This window comes from Pogoniulus pusillus, chromosome 1, assembly GCF_015220805.1.
Source record: "Pogoniulus pusillus isolate bPogPus1 chromosome 1, bPogPus1.pri, whole genome shotgun sequence".
In the NCBI taxonomy this organism is placed as follows: Eukaryota; Metazoa; Chordata; class Aves; order Piciformes; family Lybiidae; genus Pogoniulus; species Pogoniulus pusillus.
This window is the reverse complement of record NC_087264.1, coordinates 26,728,784-26,749,127: the sequence shown is the minus strand read 5'-3', so window position 1 is coordinate 26,749,127 and position 20,344 is coordinate 26,728,784. Positions and strand designations below refer to the sequence as shown.

Below are 20,344 nucleotides of genomic sequence, written 5' to 3'. Positions count from 1 at the left end.
TAGCAGGCAGCGTGCAAGAACAGGCTAAGAGAGTGTCAGGTACAAAAGCATGCAATTGTTTTCATTGATACAGTAATTGTTTACAATGAGTTATAAAATAGAATTAAGAAATCATTACTAGAAGGAGGAACATTTACTTATCCACACAGCAAATGCAAAACTCACTCTCTCTAAAATCTACATCATATCATTGCAAAAACACATTGAATGTTATTAGAGGATGGCAACAGAGACCGATGGCTTTTATTTAGAAACAGCAGAGCTGCTCAACTGTCAGCTCTGCCACATTATATGCTGAAGAGGTGTGTCAAGGACAGCACAAGTCAAACGTTTATTTGACCTTGTAGCCAAAACCCAAAGAAAATGGTACTGGTCAGTGCTAGGGAGGACTGCAGGGTTTTTAATCAGATTACATTTTCTTAGATAGTAAACTTAAGAGTAGAGAAGGTATTAGAAGTCTTTAAGGACTGCAGAAAATCATCATAAATCAGGGAAAGATTGTTATGCATTTATGATTGATGCCGTGCACAAAACGGTGCACATCATGCTGTCTCCTGTGCTGCTCTGACTCATCTGGTTCAGCATCATGTAAGCCCTAAAATTTCACCTGTTCTGCAGAAGGATTTCTACTGAATAATACCAGGTGCCTGCATGAAAGATCATCTCTTGTTTTAAGACAAGTGGCAACTGGCACTCTGGTTGCAAAAAAGTGTTCAGTACGAGTATGATAGCCTTTGTTGCTCATGAAATTCTTCTGAAGGACCCATCTCTATTCCCAGTGGGGAACACAGCTTTTGTCGCACTAAGTTTCCTCTCCTATTCAAGGTGAAGGCACTTTTTCCAGAGCCACCTTCTTCTTGACAGTACCAATACAATTTAGTCACTAACAAGAGGATCTTGACAGCAGTTTTATACCACTAAAGGATGTTCAAACAGCTCACCTTTCACTTTGCTCTAGCTCTTGTGGGTTTTTCAGTACTTCATTTGGAGAGTGAAACTGTGATGAAACAATGAGCTGCCTAACAAATCTGCTTTGCTAATTCCTACAAGTCACGACCTTTGCCAACCACAGAAAATTACTGGACGAATCAAGTACTGTCAAGTCCTTCTTCGCTTTGCTCTTCAAATCAACAAGGGGACTGCAAATGCAAGCTGAAAGAAGCAGACACAGAGCAGGGTGCAGGTCTATGTCTAACTCACCTCTTTTACGTGTCCCGGGATGCATTGTGCTGTTCAGGTACGTGACTGTACTCTTCTTGCGCTGCAGGGAAGGACAGAACAACTTTTGTTGGCTAACAGTTGTGGCAAAAAAAAACCCATGCAATAGCTGAGGAAATACACAGTAGTTCCAAGTGAGATTATTTCCTGTTCTCTTTTCTGAAGCTGTATCTCAGAAAAGTTAACTTTTTTACACTGTTTCTGACACCTGTACTGCTGCAGGCTGATAGGCAAGCTGACCACTGGTAAGACTTAACACACATCAGCTTTACACAGGAATAGGCAATGAAAGACTCTGTGTTTCTAAGAGCATCCCAAATTATTTACTCCTTAAAAGTTTATTATTGCAATGGCCTTTTGAACGATAAATGATAGCTTGCCTGTCTAGTTAGGATTGAGATAGCTCAGGAAGCAGCAACGTGGCAGTAACACACAAACTCAGAATGAAAATTCCAACTTCCCCCACCAAAAAAATTAATACCTCAGGCTCAAAAACAGCTCCGCTGTACACCGGATTTGCTGTTGTTCTTCTTTTCCTCTCTTGTCGTTTACTTTGGATTTCTTGTAAAACAAAGCATTCAGGTTAGGAAACAACAGGTCTTGGGAACCACAGACAGCTTTTGTAACTGTCCACGCGTGAGGAAAGCTGTGAGGATCTCTACAGAATACCAATCACACCAAATACTTCTAATTTCTGAAGGTTTGAAAACTAAGCAGACAAGGAACACAAATACCCTGCTCAACTAACAAATAAAATGATTGCCGTCTTTTGCCCGGTACTCCACAACTAAGACATTATAAATCCATGGTCAGTATAAGTGGAATCTAAAATGAAAAGCCTCTGGGAACCTTGCTGACAATTAAAAACAAATGTCATACAGGAATACACAAGCCATTGAAACATTAGGTTGTATTCCACTGTATAGGATTAAGGAGTTTGCAACCCAATTACAATCTATCAATTTACTCACTACAGAAATCAGTCTGAGGAAATTGTGCAATAAATGAAAAATTCACATGTTGCAGTAAAACCATCCATGGTATAACTTTGCAGATGCAGGGGTTACCCAGAAAGCCACAGGACCATCAAACTTATTTCCTGTCATCAGAGCATACACTTTTTCTCCCTACTACTGTTGCATAAGCAATTGCCTTGTTTCAGTGCAATAAGAGGAACAAAGTATGCAAAACAAAGTTAGATCAAGAATCCAGACAACTGCAAAGTATTTTTTGTACAAGAAAACAATGCCCTTAATACAGGAATATTCTGGACCTGTAATCCCATTTCAGAATGGCCACAAAACTAGAGCTCAAGAACCAACTTAAGACATTTTTCCTACCTTCCAGGTGGTCATGAGTAACTAGTCCCAGAGACACCATGAAGGCAAGTTTCTGTGAGGGGGGAGAAAAATAAGATCATGACAAGTCCAGCTGTAAGGATGAGCCATGTCATTGAGGCTCTTCAAAGTCAGTTGACAGGGTAATTAAGCCACAAAAATGTTATTAGTGATACTTGGCTTCTATAAATCATTTTTCATTCATACAGGTCAAACTGCCTTACAAAGGACAGAGAACAGTTCCATTTTCTAGATCTAGAGTTGGCACAGCTGGAAAAAAGAAAGCATTTTCTTTACTTCCAGTTCATCACTAAACCGACTCTGTGATTGCTTCTTAGTAAATACCAACACAGTTCAACTGCCAGCAAAGTACTGCTGGTTGAAGATCATTCTCCATACAGTGTGAACCATAAGGAACAAGTCTAGTTCACATTTGCAGTTTGATAAAGGTTATGACTTTCTTAAAGGATTCTAATTTTATTGCAGGAAGTGCACAGACACATAAAAATCAGAATGTGCACTGCAACAGTTAATGTTCACACGGTAGTCAGTTTCAATCCATCTACTAAAACAAATATAGCTGCAATCAGTTCCAAAGCTCTGCATAGCAGGAAGGCTTTAAGAAATATCCATTCTGGCAACTCTTTTCCCTCAAAAAAACAACTGCACCTACACTAGAATAAAACCTGGGGAGAGTGTGAACATGACTCTTTTCATCCTGCTCACCAGAGCAGAAATCTTTTATAATGCAAAATCAAGACATTAACCGGTATTAAAAATAACTCGAGAAGTCCAAAACCTCAAAGGAACGGAAGTCAACTCTGCAACATAAGCCTCCTGGCTGAAGAAAGCGTCACAAGGAAATCATGATCTTCTAACTTACAGATGACTCAGAAGTGAAGTGCATTCCAGGACTGAAAAATGCAATGCACTCTATTTATTTAGATTTCTTATTCTGTAGCCTTATCAGCTACTGCTGTCCAATAGGAATTTATGGAATGTTAAAGTCAAGGAGTCCTGAGGGAACAGAGGAGGGGGAAAAGTGTTTTCTGAAGGACATAGTCCTTCCTTTCTTTCTTAAAAGAAAGTTCTGGGTGTGTTCTGATACCTGTGGATTTTCTTCTCGTTTTGGCTTGGGTACAGCAGGTGGAGTAACTGTACGACTTTCTGTTTGCTTCTCTTCTGCTTCCACATGTGGTTTAATAGTCTGAAAAGAAAGAGTTTCTCTCATTCAGCGATAAGAATGACTTTTTTTTCTCTTACTTCGACTAATAAAGCAAAACAAATACTTTTGCAGATACTGGAGAAAAGCACTTTGAAGCTGCCAGTGCACTAACAAAGACTTAAATGAGGAATCAAATGTGAGAGGAATGTTAAATAAAGTGCTCTCCTTTAACAAAGCATGAAACAGCCTTACCACCAATCCATTAACCTACGCAGCCATGCAAGCAATAAAAGTTGTTGTAAGAGTTAACTCCACTACAGAAATCACTAGACAGACAGAGGCTTTAAGAAGAAGCATCCCATGGAAGACCTGCAGTTAGAAACCATTCCATATGGCATGCACATTTTGTATTTCTCATTCCTCAGTCTTCCTATTTCACAGACTTCTGAATGGCTCAAAAACTGTCTCTTTGACTCCTAAGATCTCAGACAGTTCTCAAGCTTTTGTCTTTCCTGGAGTTATAATCTGCTATGGTTATCACAAACCCTGCATGGCAGACCATGGTATAGCTGTTAAGGCTACAAATTAAGGTAAGCTACAGAGAGAGACAAATGTTTCCCCTTTATGATACAGAGGAAATACACAGAAAAAAATCATGTGTATTAATCCACCACCATTCTTCTGTGTGTTTTTCAGCAGTTGCATTGCTAGCAATTATTCAAAGAGCAAACAAATATTGCTGACATCAAAAGGAGTAAGCATCAAAAGTACAGTATTGTAAAAGCACAACTTCAAACCATAGGAAAAGGATAAGCATTGCTGAGTAACTTGTGGAACAGCCTCGAGCTACATAAGAGCCTACTCCTTGAGAATCCATAGCAGAACTGAGCATGAGCAACTCTCTCATACACATGATTTTCACAGTCTCCACAGGTGACTTTAAAAGCAGAAGGTAACTTCAAGGCACATTAGTCTATGAAAGAGTTCTAAGCAAAATAGACACTACTATTATTTAGATAAATCACATGAATATCAGATGTTTTAGATAATGCTTTATATAGTACACAATTTTATACTATTACTAACATACATCAAAGAGTTAAAAGTGAAACAGGAGACTGCTTTACTTGAACTGAATGGCAAGGACTCTCAGTTGCAATCCATAGTAACTAAAGTAATGTTTTGTTTTATGAAAGTCTTCCCTGAAAAGAAATTATAAAATTAAACATCTAGAATTCTCTGTTCCTGAGGGTCTCCCTTCCACTCACTCCATCCAATCTAGTCACAGGGAACTATCAGCCTTCAGAAGCTGAGTGAGGTTATTTTGTTTCCAACCGCAAGACTGCAGATCAAGGAAGAAAATGGCAACATTTATTGAATGAAATACCCGTGTGATTTTGTGTATTTTTTGCCTTTCACGTAGCCACCCTTTGAATAACAGAAGCCCTGGGACTATTTATGCAGTGTCTTTTAAAGGCTTGATATGAACATGGTTTTCAGCTAGTACTTGTTTTCCAAGACACTAGTAGAGCCCTGCAATGTAGCCTGTAAGCTATTGAAGTTAGGACAGTAGAGGGAGCATAAAAACACTGGAGTATGGGGAAGAGATTCCACTGGTCCAAGCGAAAGACAAAGGCAACTTCTACAAGTCATCCCACAATTTGTACTGCTGTTGGAATACAAGTATTTTCAATATCCACTGAAAACTTCTCCATGGTTGGCATCCTCTCCAAACTGGTACAGACAAAACAATAAAGCCAGTAGGCTGCATCAGTAGACACTTTCTGTACATCCATACCTGTTTTTCAACGTTTGGTTTGCTGATCTGTACAGTCTGAGGTCCAGCCAGCCTGGTACCCGGCGCTGCGATCACGATGCTGGTGAGCTGTGCCATAGGGAACGTTTTGGCTATGGTTGCTGTCTGTCCGTTAACTACACGGACTGGATGTATGGAGTTTTGAGAGTTGGGTAAAGAGGTGGGTGTGAACTTTGTTGTCAACATCACAGGCCTCTGAATAAGCTGAGGAGCTGCAAGCATTGGAGGAGGTGCTGGGGCAATAGGAATGTTATTTTGGGCAACTGGTTTAGGTCGAACCTGCAAAAGGGAAAAAAAAAAAAAAGGAAAAAAGCCTGTATAATCTGCAGAAGGTTGCTTGATTTTTTATAGAAGGTAATTTTTAGCATAGTGTCCTAAGTATGCCATGAGAAGGAAAAGCCACATTTTCAAACCTGCTTGCATAAACCCCATCCATAGCATTTGCATATGCAGTGATTGTCTCTGAAATGGAATTTGGATGCACAGACACTTGTATGGCATGTTTACTGCCAAGTGCTTCATCTGTATCTAAATCAACGTATTGGTTTTGCAAGCCAAAAAATCCTGATGTAATATTTACAGGCACAGCTGAGGCTCTCACGTTAAAAGTGTGTCTTGGGGCTCTATAGCCAGCCTCCAAGAAATCATCAACAGTTGATTATGGCCTGAAAAAAAAATAATTAAACTTTTCAGCAAATCCCTGTTACCTTTTGTCAGCTCTGTAGGTTGCTTAGATTCCCCCACGACCAATCTGGATAAGTAAAAAAAATCTCAAAGATTATACACTAATGTCTCATTGAAAGTGCTAAAGTCTAGGGGTAAATGCAGTCATTACTCTTCTCTCACAAGGAAGAAAAGAGCCACAAGTATCTTCCAATACTCCACCACCAATACTTGCTTATTTCTTGCCCATTGTTAAGTTTGTACTTATCACATCATTAGAGCACAGAAGTAGAATACATTACTGTAAAAAATAAGTCTTTTTCCTAACTTGATTCCTATTGTCCTATCTACCTTTAATACTTCATAATGCATTTTATCATGTAAAACTAGGTCACATTCCAACAGATCTCACCAGCCCCAAATCTTAATCAGGTACCTGCCTATCCTTCCTTTGTCCTTTTGTAAAAGGTTTAGACTTTTATTCACAGCACGACATAGTTCTTACAAATGAAATAGTTCCTCTAAGACATTTTTTTAAATGAAGAAGCAATCTGTGTCCTTCCCAAACCATGAATAAAAAAGTAAATCACAAGTTTTACTGCTCATCAGAGGTCATTCTCTGCTGCAATAAAGAAATACTTGGGAACTATCTCCAGAGAGATTGCATTTTTCCTTTTTTTGCTCATGAGCAGCAAACAACAATTAGAGCAATCTAAGGCCTTGGGTGATGCTTTGATTTTGCTGACACCCATTCCATTGGTTCATTTAATCTGCTTTCTCTTATGATCAGCATATGAGCAATTCATAGTCACCGACTCATGCAGGTTGAGAGGCAGCTTAGGAAGTCTCTAATTCAATCTCTTGCTCAGAGCAAGGCTACAAATAAATGTAGATTGTGTTGCTCCGTGCTTTGTCCAGATGCACCCTGTAAAACTCCATGTACAGAGCTCCCACAGTGTCTCTGAGAAGCTTTTCTGCTTCAAAAAAGAATTGTTTCCTTATCTGCAGTCTAAAACTTCTCTGTCACAGATCACTGTCTTGTGATTCGCCTGTCAAGCATCTACATCTCTACCTTCTTGCTAATTTCCTTGTTAGGTGACCCCAAATCCTCTTCTCCAAACTGAACAAGCCTGGATCCCTCAGTCTGTCCTTGCAGGTCATATATTCCTGCTGCCAGCTATCCTAGTGCCCTTTCTTCCCTGGATTCATTCAGATTTATCAACCAAAACTGCATTCTGCGTATCAGATACAGTTTTATGATTGCTGAGAAGTGGATAATCTCTTTCCTTAGCCTACTGGCTGTGAGCCTGCTGGTACAGCCTAGTATGCTGCTAGACTTCTTTGCTGCCAGAGCACACCACTAGTTTTAGCTACCATCAACCAAGCTCTCTTTTAAGCAGTGCTGCTGCCCAGCCGTACCTATGCAGGGGGGTTAGTCCACTTCAAATGAAAAATTTGGCCTTTTTTCTGTGATGAAGCTCAAGGGATTTCTGCTGGCCCATTCCTATGTCCTGTCTAGGGCCCTCCAAATGTCAGCACTGCCCTCAGGAGTATTGACAGCATCCTCAAATTCGGCATCATCTGCAAACCTGTTGAGGATGAGTTGCCTCCTTCACGAGATCACCAACAAAGACTGCCAAAAGGGTGCTCCTAGGAAGCTTCTCCTACCTATGCTGTAACTAAGCTCTTTCTCCTAGTGCTTGTTTTCTGTGCACTCACCTGTGGAAGAAAATTTGGACGAGGAGTAAGTCTGGGAGGAGGGATGAACTGCGGCACTTTTATGGGCTGTGGCGTAGCCTGAACCTGCTAGAAAAACACAAGAAATTGCAGTGAGAGGAGAACAGCTTTGAAGCTGCCCACCAAAATCAACATCTTGAATGTATTTTCAGCCTTGGTTCCCCCAGTTTTCCACTCTAAATAATTTTTCACAGTAATAGGTTCCCCATTAGAAAGGCGTTAAAGAAAGAGCTAATCTTACTTTTCAGTCCCCATGCCACTTGCTTCATAAATTGAAGGTACCTTGCCTTTTAGTTCAACTGTGCTCTGCACACTCTACTCAACTCTACTGGGCTCTGCAATCTGAAGCCACTGCATTTGAGGATAATGAAATAACCTATTTGTTCAAAAAGTTAAAAATATTAAGAGGCTTTTGACACCCAGCTACACAAACCACTGTCCTTTCGCCCTAACTGGCACACGGAAGGAAAGAAAATCTCACACATGGAAAAGATCTGGAAGTTGCAAGAGTCATGACACTGTGAGGGAGGGTTTCAGAGCAGGCTGCTGATTTGAACCAATAACAATCTGATTTGAAAGCATCCTAAGCACTTCCCTAAGTGAAATCAGTTGGATGGAGAGGCCACATGACTAAATTCTGAAGAGCACTATTAGCTAGCCTGAGCTGAGTACTTGGTAAGATTCTCTTAAATTAATGTCCATGCTAGCTTCCACTCTTCTTTACTTCTGTTCACCCACATAGGATTGCCATTTACTTCAAAAAGGCCTTGTACTGATTAATTAATGCTTGGGAAAATAGTCTGAGATTTTGGATAAAATTTGCTACAGAAACACAAACCATGGACTACTACCAAAAATACAATCATCTCCCTAGACTTTGGTTATTCAGCAAAGAAATAAAGCACAGGCACAAAGGACAGGTGAGGGTGGTGCAAAGGATGACATGGGAAAAGAGAGCAGTACAAAAAGCTCCACTCAAACAGCTTTCTCAATTCTGACAGCAAACATATGCCTCATTAGGAAGCAAAATTACTTCCATTTGCATTACTAAACTGCATTTTAAAATAAAGATAAATTTGATTAGTGTTTAGTGAAGCTTTAGCCTTTACTCCAGAAGTAAATTTTCCTTGTGTTGATGCAGGATGCCTGGTCCTCAAACCAAGAATCCTATATAACCCAATTCTAAAACACAGCTTCTTTTATTTCTAGATGGCAGCCTATTCTGGGAAAGACTATGTGATGTAACCAAAACTCTTTCCAAAACAAATGCTTAAAGAAACAGGATCTGTGTATGTGTGCAAAGAAGTGGTGAGTGAAGACATGGAAGTGGGCAGAATTAAGCAATGTGTCTAATACCAGACTTTATCATGTGAAGGGAACAACAGAGATTGACTTAAAAAAAAATCTAAGATGAAAGCTCAAACTGATCAAATGAAGGAAGCCTGACATCTCCTTCACCAAAGAAAAGAGTAGGAACTCTGCAGAACACAGCCACACAGATGAGGTAGGGGTGAAACGATCGTTACTTCCCTGTCACTAACAATTACTACCATGGGAAACTTTACAGAGGTGATGATAGCAGTGATTTAATTCCATAGAGCAAAACAGTAACAACCCATGTAGACAGCAAATGCTCCTGTTTTTGACTATCATTTTAACAATGCCAACTAGTGAAGACTCAACATGTCCCTGCTATTCTCCTACTGATTCTATCTATTCTTTTTTTCCAGCAGACCACACTCTATCCGCAGGGCAAACAGATGAAATGCTTACCAAAGTTACTGTGTTTTTTGTCACTATTTGGACTGCCTCAGCTCCTGGCCCAGTGACCTTATTTGTTGTCTGGAGGTTGACTGGTGCATTCTGCGCATCAGTGCTGAGGACTGCTTTCTGATTGTTGTTGATAGCAGTAACCATGGCAATAGTAGGTCTCTGACCCACAACAGAGGCTGGCATGGTCGCAGTTGCTGCTTTCAAGACGAGAGGTAGTGTCTTAGTGGTGATCATAGAAGCTGTAGTTACAGTTTTCTAAGGGAAACAGAAAAGACACTGTAAGAGACAGAGACAATCCTTATCAGACAGGACGTGGGCTGGTTAGTCAGAAACAATAGACAGCAAGAGAAAGAAAAGGCAGCACTGAGTCTATCCAGCTACTGTTCAGGGAAGCACATTATCTCATGCCTCTGAAAACTGGGTGGCCAGAAAGGACTGTCATCTGAGGCACTGACTGGGTCTCTTAATCACCTGCAGCACTACAAACTGATTCAAAACAAATTCCTGAGAAAATGACAAGTGTTAGTTCCAGCAAGTGTGATTTTGGATCATTCAGTTTTGTATTACTTCCAAACGTGTACTGTCAATACCAAACCTGTAAGGTGAAGGCTTATGAAACCACCAGTAAGCCAGCTTCCCACCAATTAAACCTCAACTTTTCAAAAGAAGACCTCATTTACAGGGATCCTCGCAGTCAGAGGGGAAAATACATTCATAACTTGATTTCCTTAAGAACAAACCAGTATTTTGATTTTAGGCATCCAAATTCCAGGTTTACCAATGCATAGTTTTTTAGCCCTTCACTTTCTTTCCTACAAATACCAGCAGTGTCATCCTGAAGTTGTAAGAGCTGGCTGTTAGTCTGTCCAGATGCAAGTAATTAACTGTAACTTCTGTGGAATGAGCTGGTTTTGGAACACATATCTGACACCATGATTGCCTTTCATCTGTTTTTAAGAGAGTGGTTTTCAATCACTTAATGCCAGCATTTATCTGAAATGCCTGAATACTCTATGCCCACACATTCCAAAGTGAAAACAACTCTAATTTCATAGTTTTGTTTCAAAATGTACTGTCTTCTAAGGTGTTAAGCAAGGAAAACAGACAATCCTCAATCTCATTCAAAAAGCAACAAGCAAGGAGAGTCTCCATATAAAATCAGAATGCAAAATGCACAGAGACCACACAAATGGCACTGAACAGAATGGCAAGTGAGCTTATTTCTCTCCTCTTTGGTGTAAGAAATTCCTTATACAATGGGCACTGCCTCTTCCAAACAATTTGTGGCAAAAGCAAATGTTCTCAGTAAGAAATAACCAACATTCCTTCCTGATGTCAGTGTTGGGCTCACAACATGAAAAAAACGGAGAACCAGAGATTGAGTAGCCTTTTTCATGTTCTTAATATGCCTGATTTAGACTGCTTGATTTTAATCACACAAGACCTTTCTCTTCCCTTTCTCTTCCTTCTTATAATAAAGTAATATCAATATATTTCCAGTTGGATTCTTCAATATTTTCACAGGATCACAGGATGTTTAGAGGTTGGAAGGGATCTCTGGAATCTTCGAGTCCAACCCCCAGCAGAGCAGGACCACATAATCTAGCATAGGTTGCACAGGAATGCATCCAGATGGGTCTTTAAAGTCTCCAGAGAAGGAGACTCCACAAAGCTCTCTGGGCAGCCTGTTTCAGTGCTCTGTGACCCTTATAGTAAATAAGTTCTTCCTCATGTTGAGGTGGAACTTCCTGTGCTGTATTTTACATCCACTGCCTCTTGTCCTATCACAGGGTGCAATATTATTTCCTTTAAAAAAAAAAAAAGGCAGCTTACCTTCATGCCTCTAATTTCATAACACTTAAACTATATCCCCTAACTGTTCATTACACACAAGTGCAGACAGAAATTCACTGTATAAAGCCAAGGATAATTCATACTTTAATTTTATACAGTTACACAAAATCCAGACATAATTAACTTTCATTGTTTCAAAATGAACAATTCCCTTAACTTTATATCTGGGATTCAAGAGCTTATCGACCTCTGCTGCATCTTGTCCAAAGTAAGAGGTTCCATTTCCCCAACGCAGTAACACGATTCAAGCTTTTCAATGAGATGTAACATAGGATCAGTTTCACAAGCACTATATTCATCCATAAACAGCTTAAAGAACACAGTCATTCATCATGTAATAAAAGCTGTGACTATTTCAAGGGGTTCTAGTAAGTTTGTAAACATGGAGAGTAGAGTTTCAGTCAGCAGATCACAAAGCCTGAATATCAATCTTACTTTGCTAAGCATTAATTACCTTGGGTAATTAAAAGTAAAAAGTTTTCAGTGCATGTATTCACACTCAAGTGACATTCACAGTAACTCTGCATTATTTCAAACAATAACATTGCAATAATATCACCTTTTAGCAGGCTTTACTCTTTATTTAAAAGCCCTCCTTACCAAAATATATCAACAAAATGACATTAAGGCAACATATACTTAAGCTCTGAAAAGTCTGGGAACCATTAAAAGCACTATCTTTAGTGAGACACCTTTGAAAGGTGTGTTTTTTTCACCAAAAAAAACTTTCTACAGAGTCAAAATATTTGACTTTGCTGAAAAGAGATTGAGAGACAAAAGGACAGAAGCAAAACCTTTGATGCGAAATGTGCACAAAGTGAAGTTACTTCGCCATTACACCAACATAAAACCAGGGAAGAGGTAATGAGAAAAGTTGGTTTATTTCTTTGAACAGGAGGATGAGTTGCTTTTCAGTTTGTCACTGCTTTCCAAGTACAACTGTATCAATGAGAGTCGGAAGGCTGTAGCAGTTTTTTACTGTTTCACTAGGGGGCTCTTTAACTTTGAACAAAACTTCAGTTTTTACAACACAAGAAATGAACTGGAAGTTAATGAGTGAATGCCAAGTGTGGAACATGGAGAAACACAAGGAACTGCTTCTATAGTTGTTTCCTGACTGAAAAACAGATCAGTGACACAGCAAAGAGTGATCTACTGTTTGCCTATAAATCTTTTAGGCCACAGTAATATTTAGTTCTGTGCCCTGTTTTAGCTCTGATCTTGATATTGTTCAGAAATATCTTTCCTTTAGTGAGTTTGCTTCATTTCTTCAATGCTCTTTTCCCCAAAACACAATTAATTGAGCCTCACAAGCATATTGTTAGAGTGTATCCAAAACAACTCACTGAGTTAATGAGAGACTTGACAGCCCAACCATTCCTACCAGCAGAGAGGGCAAACAGGACTCACAACTGGTCAGAGCTATGGCTGTGATGCAAAGTGCATAAAGCAGACTCCATGGGTGAATTCTGCCATCTGCCTGTCCAGGTATGCATGAGCTGCTGCAATTGCATCAACAGGAAAAAAAGACCTCGCATACACTTCCTTTTATAATATACCTCCCTGCTTGGTCTAGCTGTTGGGATTCTAAATATTTGAACAGGAGAAACTTGCAATTCTGCTCTCACTAGAAGCAGACCACTTTTCCTGCTGAGTTCTGGAATTATGCTTCTCTAATCCTAGACTGTACTGAAATTCAGTGTACCCACCCAACAAAGACACTACTTTCCAAAACTCAAACTTTGCAATTAACATTGTACAGTTCAAAACAAATCCTTGCAAACTCAGAAGTTATCTGACACCAGTTACACCTGCTTAAAAAGAACCAAGAAGAAAAGAAGGAATTGTTTTCTTATATTCTGTTCACATATATAGTGAGCGCTTTGTTAGTCCTTTAAAAATAAAGTCTTTTAATCATACATCTGCAATGTGTGTAAAGTCTCTACTGCTTCTTGAGACCTACTGGGTATGGACAGACATCATTCACATACCTATGGAAAAGACAGGCTAATTTGTTAAACTTTCATCTGTTTCTAAGAAAGGTGTTATTGTATTGGCACCCTTATTTTCTGTGAAGTTATGATTTGACTTTTAACACCACATAAAGTTTTCTTTGACTCAGGTAGGAAGGCATTGCAAACAAACCCCAAACAAACACAAACACCCGCACCTGCATATGCATAGCAGGTGAAATTTGTATTAGTTCACTAAAAGAACTTTTGTGTTTAAGTGAACACAACCTTTAGCAAGGGAAAGACGTATTGCAGAGATTTTTACCTGTGATCCAATCACGTTTGGAGAGGGTGCAGTAGACTGCTGCTGCTGCTGATGGTGATGTTGCTGGAGCTGTTGTAGTGGTTGCGGCTGTGGTGTCTGTAGTTTGTTTTCTGACTGTGCCAAGGGCTGTATTTGAAACTTACTGTCTGGCTGTTCCTGCTTGACTATCAAATTCTTTCGAAGCTGCTCCACCACTCTTTTCTACCAGATAAACAAAAACATAAACAGAAATGACGACAGTTATTTCGCTGCACATATTAGAGAGGATAACAGCAGCTATAAAGAACTGAATAAAGAACTGCTCCAAAGCTTAGTGGGATTTTTCTCGTTGGAGTTTTACGTAGTGGTGTTATCTAATAGGGGCAGGGTCAAAACAGGCCACAGAGGACTGCTGCCCAGCAGGGTGACATTGTTGTCCTTGCAGAAACTCACCCACCAAAATTCAGCCTATTCACAAACCACCACAAGACCTCATTAACTGATATTCACTTGAGATGTGTTAGTGTTCAGATTCCAGTTCGATTCCTTCAAACATGCACCATTCCTAAACTGTGACAAAAAAGGACTTTAGGCTGAAGTCCCAGGGCTGACCTCAAGGCAATTGGGGTGCCAGTTTTCACCAGACACTGAAAATGGGGGGAGAAACAGACAGTTCGAGTGAAAATTGGAGCACAGGAAGGGCATGGATGTGTGGTCATTCTGTTCAACATTAAGTGTCATTTGATAGGGCTACCTATATGGGAAGGAAACATTTATTCCTCACAGCTTAAAGGTTTCCTATTATATCATAGCTTCTGTGAAAGTTTTATATTATTTTTAAATATGAAATTTCTTCTGCTGGTGGCCATCATGTATAGTCAGTAACTCAACAACTCCCAAAGCAGGGCAGGTTTAAAACTATTTAGACATACACATAATCCCCCTTGGATCATGAGCACACACAGAGCCCAAAAAGTTATGTGATAAAGCTGGCTTTGGAAGTGGACAATGAAGTTAACAGACATGGCTGGGGGTCAACTGAGAAAGCTCTAGTGGAAAAAGAAACAGTCAGGAAAGCTTTATCAGAGCCAGGTGCTGACCCAAGCAGTTCCATTTACATGGAAAAGCAAAAAAAAAAAGTCTAGCAATACCAAAGGTTTTGATTTTTGTTCTGAATCGTTAGTATTGAGACACAGTACACAAAATGGAGAGTGGAAAACAAAATAAAAACCAAACAAATAAATTCAATCAACCAAAAAAATAATTCAGCTATTTACAAGCAAATGAAAAGGTTTTTTTTTCCCCTTCAAATTTATTTCATGCAGGATTATGAAATTCTGAGCTCAGAAAATATCTGTTTTCTGCATAGTTCTTATGGACTCAAAATAGACTTTTGATTCCAAGTACCTTGCTTATGATGAGTGAAAACTGCACAGTTCCTCACACACAAAATGTGTACCTCTAGCCCAGATGAAGTGAACAAAAGGCACAGGGCTCTAAACTGGCAGATTTGAGAACTGGAATTTTTAAAACCCACGTAAAACACAGAAGCAACAACAACCACAACAACAACAAAAAAAAATCACCCTTGTTTCTTAAGTCTGAAATGTGTGAGCTCACGTGACTGACCTTGTTGCAAAAGACTGAATTCAGCATCTCAGAGGTGTACAACAGGACTGCATGGCGTCTACAAAAGCCAAAACCCTGGCTGGGGATGCACACTCAGCTCTGACAACAAGGGAAACACAGGCCCCGCCTCACCGAAAATTCAGGGAACTGGTAATGGATGGCAGTGTGAAGGAACTATCCTATGCTGCAGCTAGAAAGTGCTAAAAGCTTTCAAAGCCTAAAAGCTGTAAATTGTTTGCGCCCTTCTACAACAAGAGGGAAATAACAGGAGTGTAGAATGAATTTCTGCAGTGCAAGTATTATACATAGTTTTAAACGGCCTGTGTCTATCAGCTCATTCATATATGCAATAAGAGAACAGTCATTTAAAATTGCTTTCTGAAAAGATCAGACAGCCACATTAACATGCAAACCCAAAGTGCCATGTCAGCAAGCAGATACAAGAGATGAGAAAAAAACATTTCCAGAGAGTAACCTGAGGCAGAGGAGAGGGGAGCGCAGCAAAGTAGGAGAGGAAATAATGCCTAAGGAATACCTGCCAAAAAATGGGCTGCAACCACTGCACGGGAGGCTAAAGAATTATTGTACCCAGCATGAACAGGAAGGGAGTTTTTGTCTTCCACAGCTGCCAGTACGAGTTCAGTGAGAATAGCGCTCTTCTATCGATTCCCTAACTGGAGGAAATCAGCAGCAATGGTCCAAGAATTAATTTCCATCTTGCCCTTTACAATGAGAGGAGCATTAGTGAAAGGACTTTTTAAAAAAAAAAAAAAGGAGAGAGAGAGGAGAGAGAGAAGCAGGCTGGAGGACTCCTCTGCCATACTGCTACGGCAGGGCGAGAGCCGGCGAGGAAGAAGCAGAGGAGCAGGAGCGAGGTGAGTCACGTTGCATTCACATGCTGCTTGTTCCACCCCCGGGCCCGAAACACGGCGTGCAGAGTTGGGGAAAAACAGGACTGAAGCACAACTTTTATTAGTGCCTGGTGCAAAAAGCGAGGCTCAGCATATTTGGCACAAGATGGATAACTTGAGTGGAAAAACGCCGTTGCTCTGGAAGTCTATGCTAGCCTGTTAGAGGCTGCTGAGAGCTGCCTGGCAGCAGCATATCCTGCCATCCATATCCATTATGCAGATATTAAATTGGAAGAACCATCTAATGCTTTTAAGATTCAGAGAGTAAAACTGAAGTTTGCAGTGCATGCCAATTGCTTACGTGGTTTATTAAGCTGCTTCTACCAACCGTCAGTAAAAACACCACAATGAAACCAGAGAGATCATTTTACTATCTGCCAGGCTGCTGGGATTATCCGTTTGTTAGTAGTTATTAAAGGAGAGCCTGAACGACCCATCCCCAAGTTAGTTAGCCTAATTAGCAAAAACCAAATAAGGCTCTCAGGGTTGCACTTACACAGGAACCGAGACCAGATCTATACCCATTTCAGCACTACCCTCTGCTGCTGCATCCTCCTCTGTGTGGTCTCAACCCACGCCGCTGGTCTGACACTGAGCAGCCTCCGCACAGTGTCCTGCTGGAACCACTGCTCTGCGGCTGAACAAGAGCCCTGGCACAGGCCTGTTTGCAGCAGTGTTAGCGAAGCCTCGACTTACAGGGGATTAAACAGGAGGGCAGTATGAAACAAACACTTGGCAGACTCGACACTTCATTAAAACTCTGTTTTAAAATTGCTCTTCAGTTATTTGCCTGTTCTTAATCAATTTTGAAGGCGGTTTGTGCTGCAGAAAGTACAGTCTGATGATTGACATTTGCCAAGGCTGCTACAAAGTTCTACGTGACTTAGAGACTGACTGCCAGTGAGACTGAGGTTACCTAAAATTACCACAGAAGCCTTAAGAACTACTCCTCATTTTAAATGTAATAGCTGCCATTTTTCCTTCCCACTCTTATTTAATTAAAATCTTACTGACAACTCCAAAATTTTAAACTGACATTAACTGAATCGTAAACATACCACCATAAACACAACAGAATGGTTTTCTGCAGATCAGAAAACTAAAACAGTTGCTTTTCCTGCAATGCTGCAAATACATGAAAAGCATTTGTCTTTCAAGTTTACTGAATTCTCCTCAAAGCCAAATGGCAGTCCTCTTTACATGCAGAATGTGAAAGAGATTAATAATCACAGCCCTTCCTCCAAACTCTCTTCTACCCAAAAAAGTAACTGCTAGCCCTCTGCAGTGCTTACTATCAGGCTACTTCAAAATGCATTTGTTGAGCAGTGTCCCGTAAGCATGCTACATAATCTCATAGCTATTGCTGTCTTGACATCTTTATTGCTAATCTCACCACGAGCTGTTCACACCACTGAGTTCAGAGAGCCCTGGACATCTCATATGACCCTTTCTTAAAGGCAATAATTGTAATCAATACTGTGACATTTAGTGATACCGCTTTCTCATTCATGCCACAAACCAGATCTTAACACAGCATCAGAGGATTATTTTGGTTTGATTAAGCAGAAAACCTGCCTCTATGACTCCTTGGCCATGTATCTGTGCCAAAAGGTGTCTTCTCTGCACTCAAATGAGAAACTATCAAGAATATGTCGCTGTAAGATAAGGAAAGTCCTTGGAGCAAACTTAAAGCTTAGCAAGGTTTAAGTATAACATTATCAGCTAAGCATTATTTCCACATTAATCAATCAATCAATAACAAAGTGGTTCTCTGAGTACAACAGTTTTTAAAATGCTAGATCCTCTGTTATATTTGGTGACACGTTTTCCTCTTCAGCCAAGAAACACACTCCAAAAAGCATACACAGCTAATGCAGAGTCTGTCTCCTTGTAACCTTCAAAAAATCTTCAAAATCACAAAAAAAATCTTCTAAAAATGAGAGAGCAAGGTACCAAACAGCCTTGCAACAGTCATGTTTTATATCACAAAGCCAACACTGATGTGTTTGAACTGCAAAGCTAACTGCCGGTGCCCAGCTTTCCTGCTCCAGCAGTCCCAGGCAGACAGCTGTTAGGAATCCTCTGTTACCTGTTCTCTCCACAGACCAAGAAATGTGCTCTGAGACAGAAAAACTGCCAACTGTAGCAAATGAAAGAGTAACAGAAAGAAGCTCCAACTTAGGAGTGGAGACTCTGCAGTCTCCCTTTCCAGCCTCTTCTTGCCAGCCCCAGCATCTGCTGCTACCCAAAGAGCAATGGGATGCCTCTGCTCTTTGACAAAACAGAGATACCAAAACTCCCTTGGCAGAAAGAATCCAAAAGATTTTGGAGTCCTGGTGTGGTTACTCCTTAACCTGCAAAGAGTTTGGGGAGTGAAATTTAGGAGTGGAAAGATTCCAAACACTACTCTTTTAGGATAGCATCGACCATTTAAAATAGTGAAAACCAATTATGGAAATTGATGACAGAGAATCTACACCAGATAGGAAAAAAAAACATCTCCCTGTACAAAAAAGCTTGAATTAAGTTCCATTGGAAGAATGATTAAAGCACTACACAGAAATATTTTCAGCTATACTGTGTTTTTATGGAATTTTACACTTCTGGCTATGCCTCACTCATATCCAGATCTTTTTATAAAAACCAACCCAAACCCCTAACTTAATTAGAACAAATGTTATTCCAAGAAAAAAAGCGTGGTACAACTTCTTACTTCTTAAAGGTGATCAAACTGGCATTGCTTGTGTGCTTGAATAGAAATGTGCAGTAGGACTGCAAGTCCACCTCACACTTGGAGCACCATAAGGGGCACAACTAATGACAAGTGTGTATTTATATTTGAACTAAACTAAAGTAACTAAAAAAACCCTAACTAAAAAAAAAAGTTAAATATCTTAACCATACCCAGTCAATGACTGCATTGCATTGCCAACGTTCCAGTAACTGTTCCAAAGGACACATGATGTGTCAGCCTACAGAAAACATGGCTAAAAGCTGCACAAAGACACAAGGACTTCTGCCTGTCTACAAAGTATTATAGTCAGAGGAACCAAATGCTTCTCTTCCCTTGGCCATGATGGTCCTATGGAAGAAACTGAGCAATACACTGAAGATACCAATGAGCGCTAGAGATAGCACCAAGGCACTGCAGTAAATTTTGGTACAGTCTACATTCATGAGCTTGTTTTGCAGTCTTACTACCTTTAAATGCAATTACTGAATATCACAGAATCACAGAATGTTAATGGTTGGAAAGGACCTCCATACATCATCAAGTCCAACCCCCTTGCCAAAAGCAGGATCCCCTAGGGTAGTCCACACAAAAATGCATCCAGGCAGGTTTTGAAAGTCTCCAGAAGAGACTCCACAACCTGTCTGGGCAGCCCGTTCCAGTGCTCTGTCACCCTCACTGTAAAGAGGTTTCTCTTCACGTTGAGGCGAAACCTTCTTTGTTCCAGTTTGTAGCCATTGCTCCTTGTCTTTTTACTGTGCAGCACTGAAAAGAGATTGGCCCCATCCACTTGACACCCACTCTTCAGATATTTGTAGACATTGACCAGATCTCCTCCTCTCAGTCTTCTCAAGATTAAACATGCCCAGGTCTCTCAGTCTCTGTTCAAGAATATGACACAGGGCACCTTGTGTAAAACAGAATGTAATAATTATTTGAATTATTAAATACTGGAATAAACTCCTGAGGGAGGTGGTAGATTCCCCTACATTAGACAGGTTAAAGGCCCAGTTTGACAGGGTGCAGGGCCATCTCGTTTAAACTATATTCTTACCCTGAAAGTTTGGACTGGATGACCCTTGAGGTCCATTCCAAGCTCCTATTCTATGAATCCATAAATCATTAATTCAGTAAAAAACTACTTTGTCATTTTGTCAGGCAAACGTTGTTACATAGCGTTGCCATGATGCAAAGAGTATTTCTGACATTAAAAATGCTGAAAACATATTACCATGTCATTACATTTTAGACTAC

The 20,344-nt window shown here is 40.2% G+C and overlaps 1 protein-coding gene across 7 annotated transcripts in view; it reads right to left on the bottom strand.

Moving 5' to 3' along the window:
* Positions 1–20,344, bottom strand: part of PHF21A (PHD finger protein 21A) — a 142,667-nt gene that overhangs the window by 19,547 nt on the left and 102,776 nt on the right. For 5 of the 7 annotated variants that reach the window (XM_064145503.1, XM_064145527.1, XM_064145489.1 and 2 more), the window contains 8 exons: positions 13,841–14,041; positions 9,710–9,964; positions 7,919–8,005; positions 5,519–5,815; positions 3,664–3,762; positions 2,559–2,610; positions 1,700–1,779; positions 1,201–1,261 (listed from right to left, as the gene is read on the bottom strand). In XM_064145503.1, coding sequence (XP_064001573.1) covers positions 1,201–1,261; positions 1,700–1,779; positions 2,559–2,610; positions 3,664–3,762; positions 5,519–5,815; positions 7,919–8,005; positions 9,710–9,964; positions 13,841–14,041 — 1,132 coding nt within the window. The remainder of the gene's footprint in view (positions 1–1,200; positions 1,262–1,699; positions 1,780–2,558; positions 2,611–3,663; positions 3,763–5,518; positions 5,816–7,918; positions 8,006–9,709; positions 9,965–13,840; positions 14,042–20,344) is intronic. The other 2 variants (XM_064145537.1, XM_064145518.1) reach the window with 1 other exon arrangement.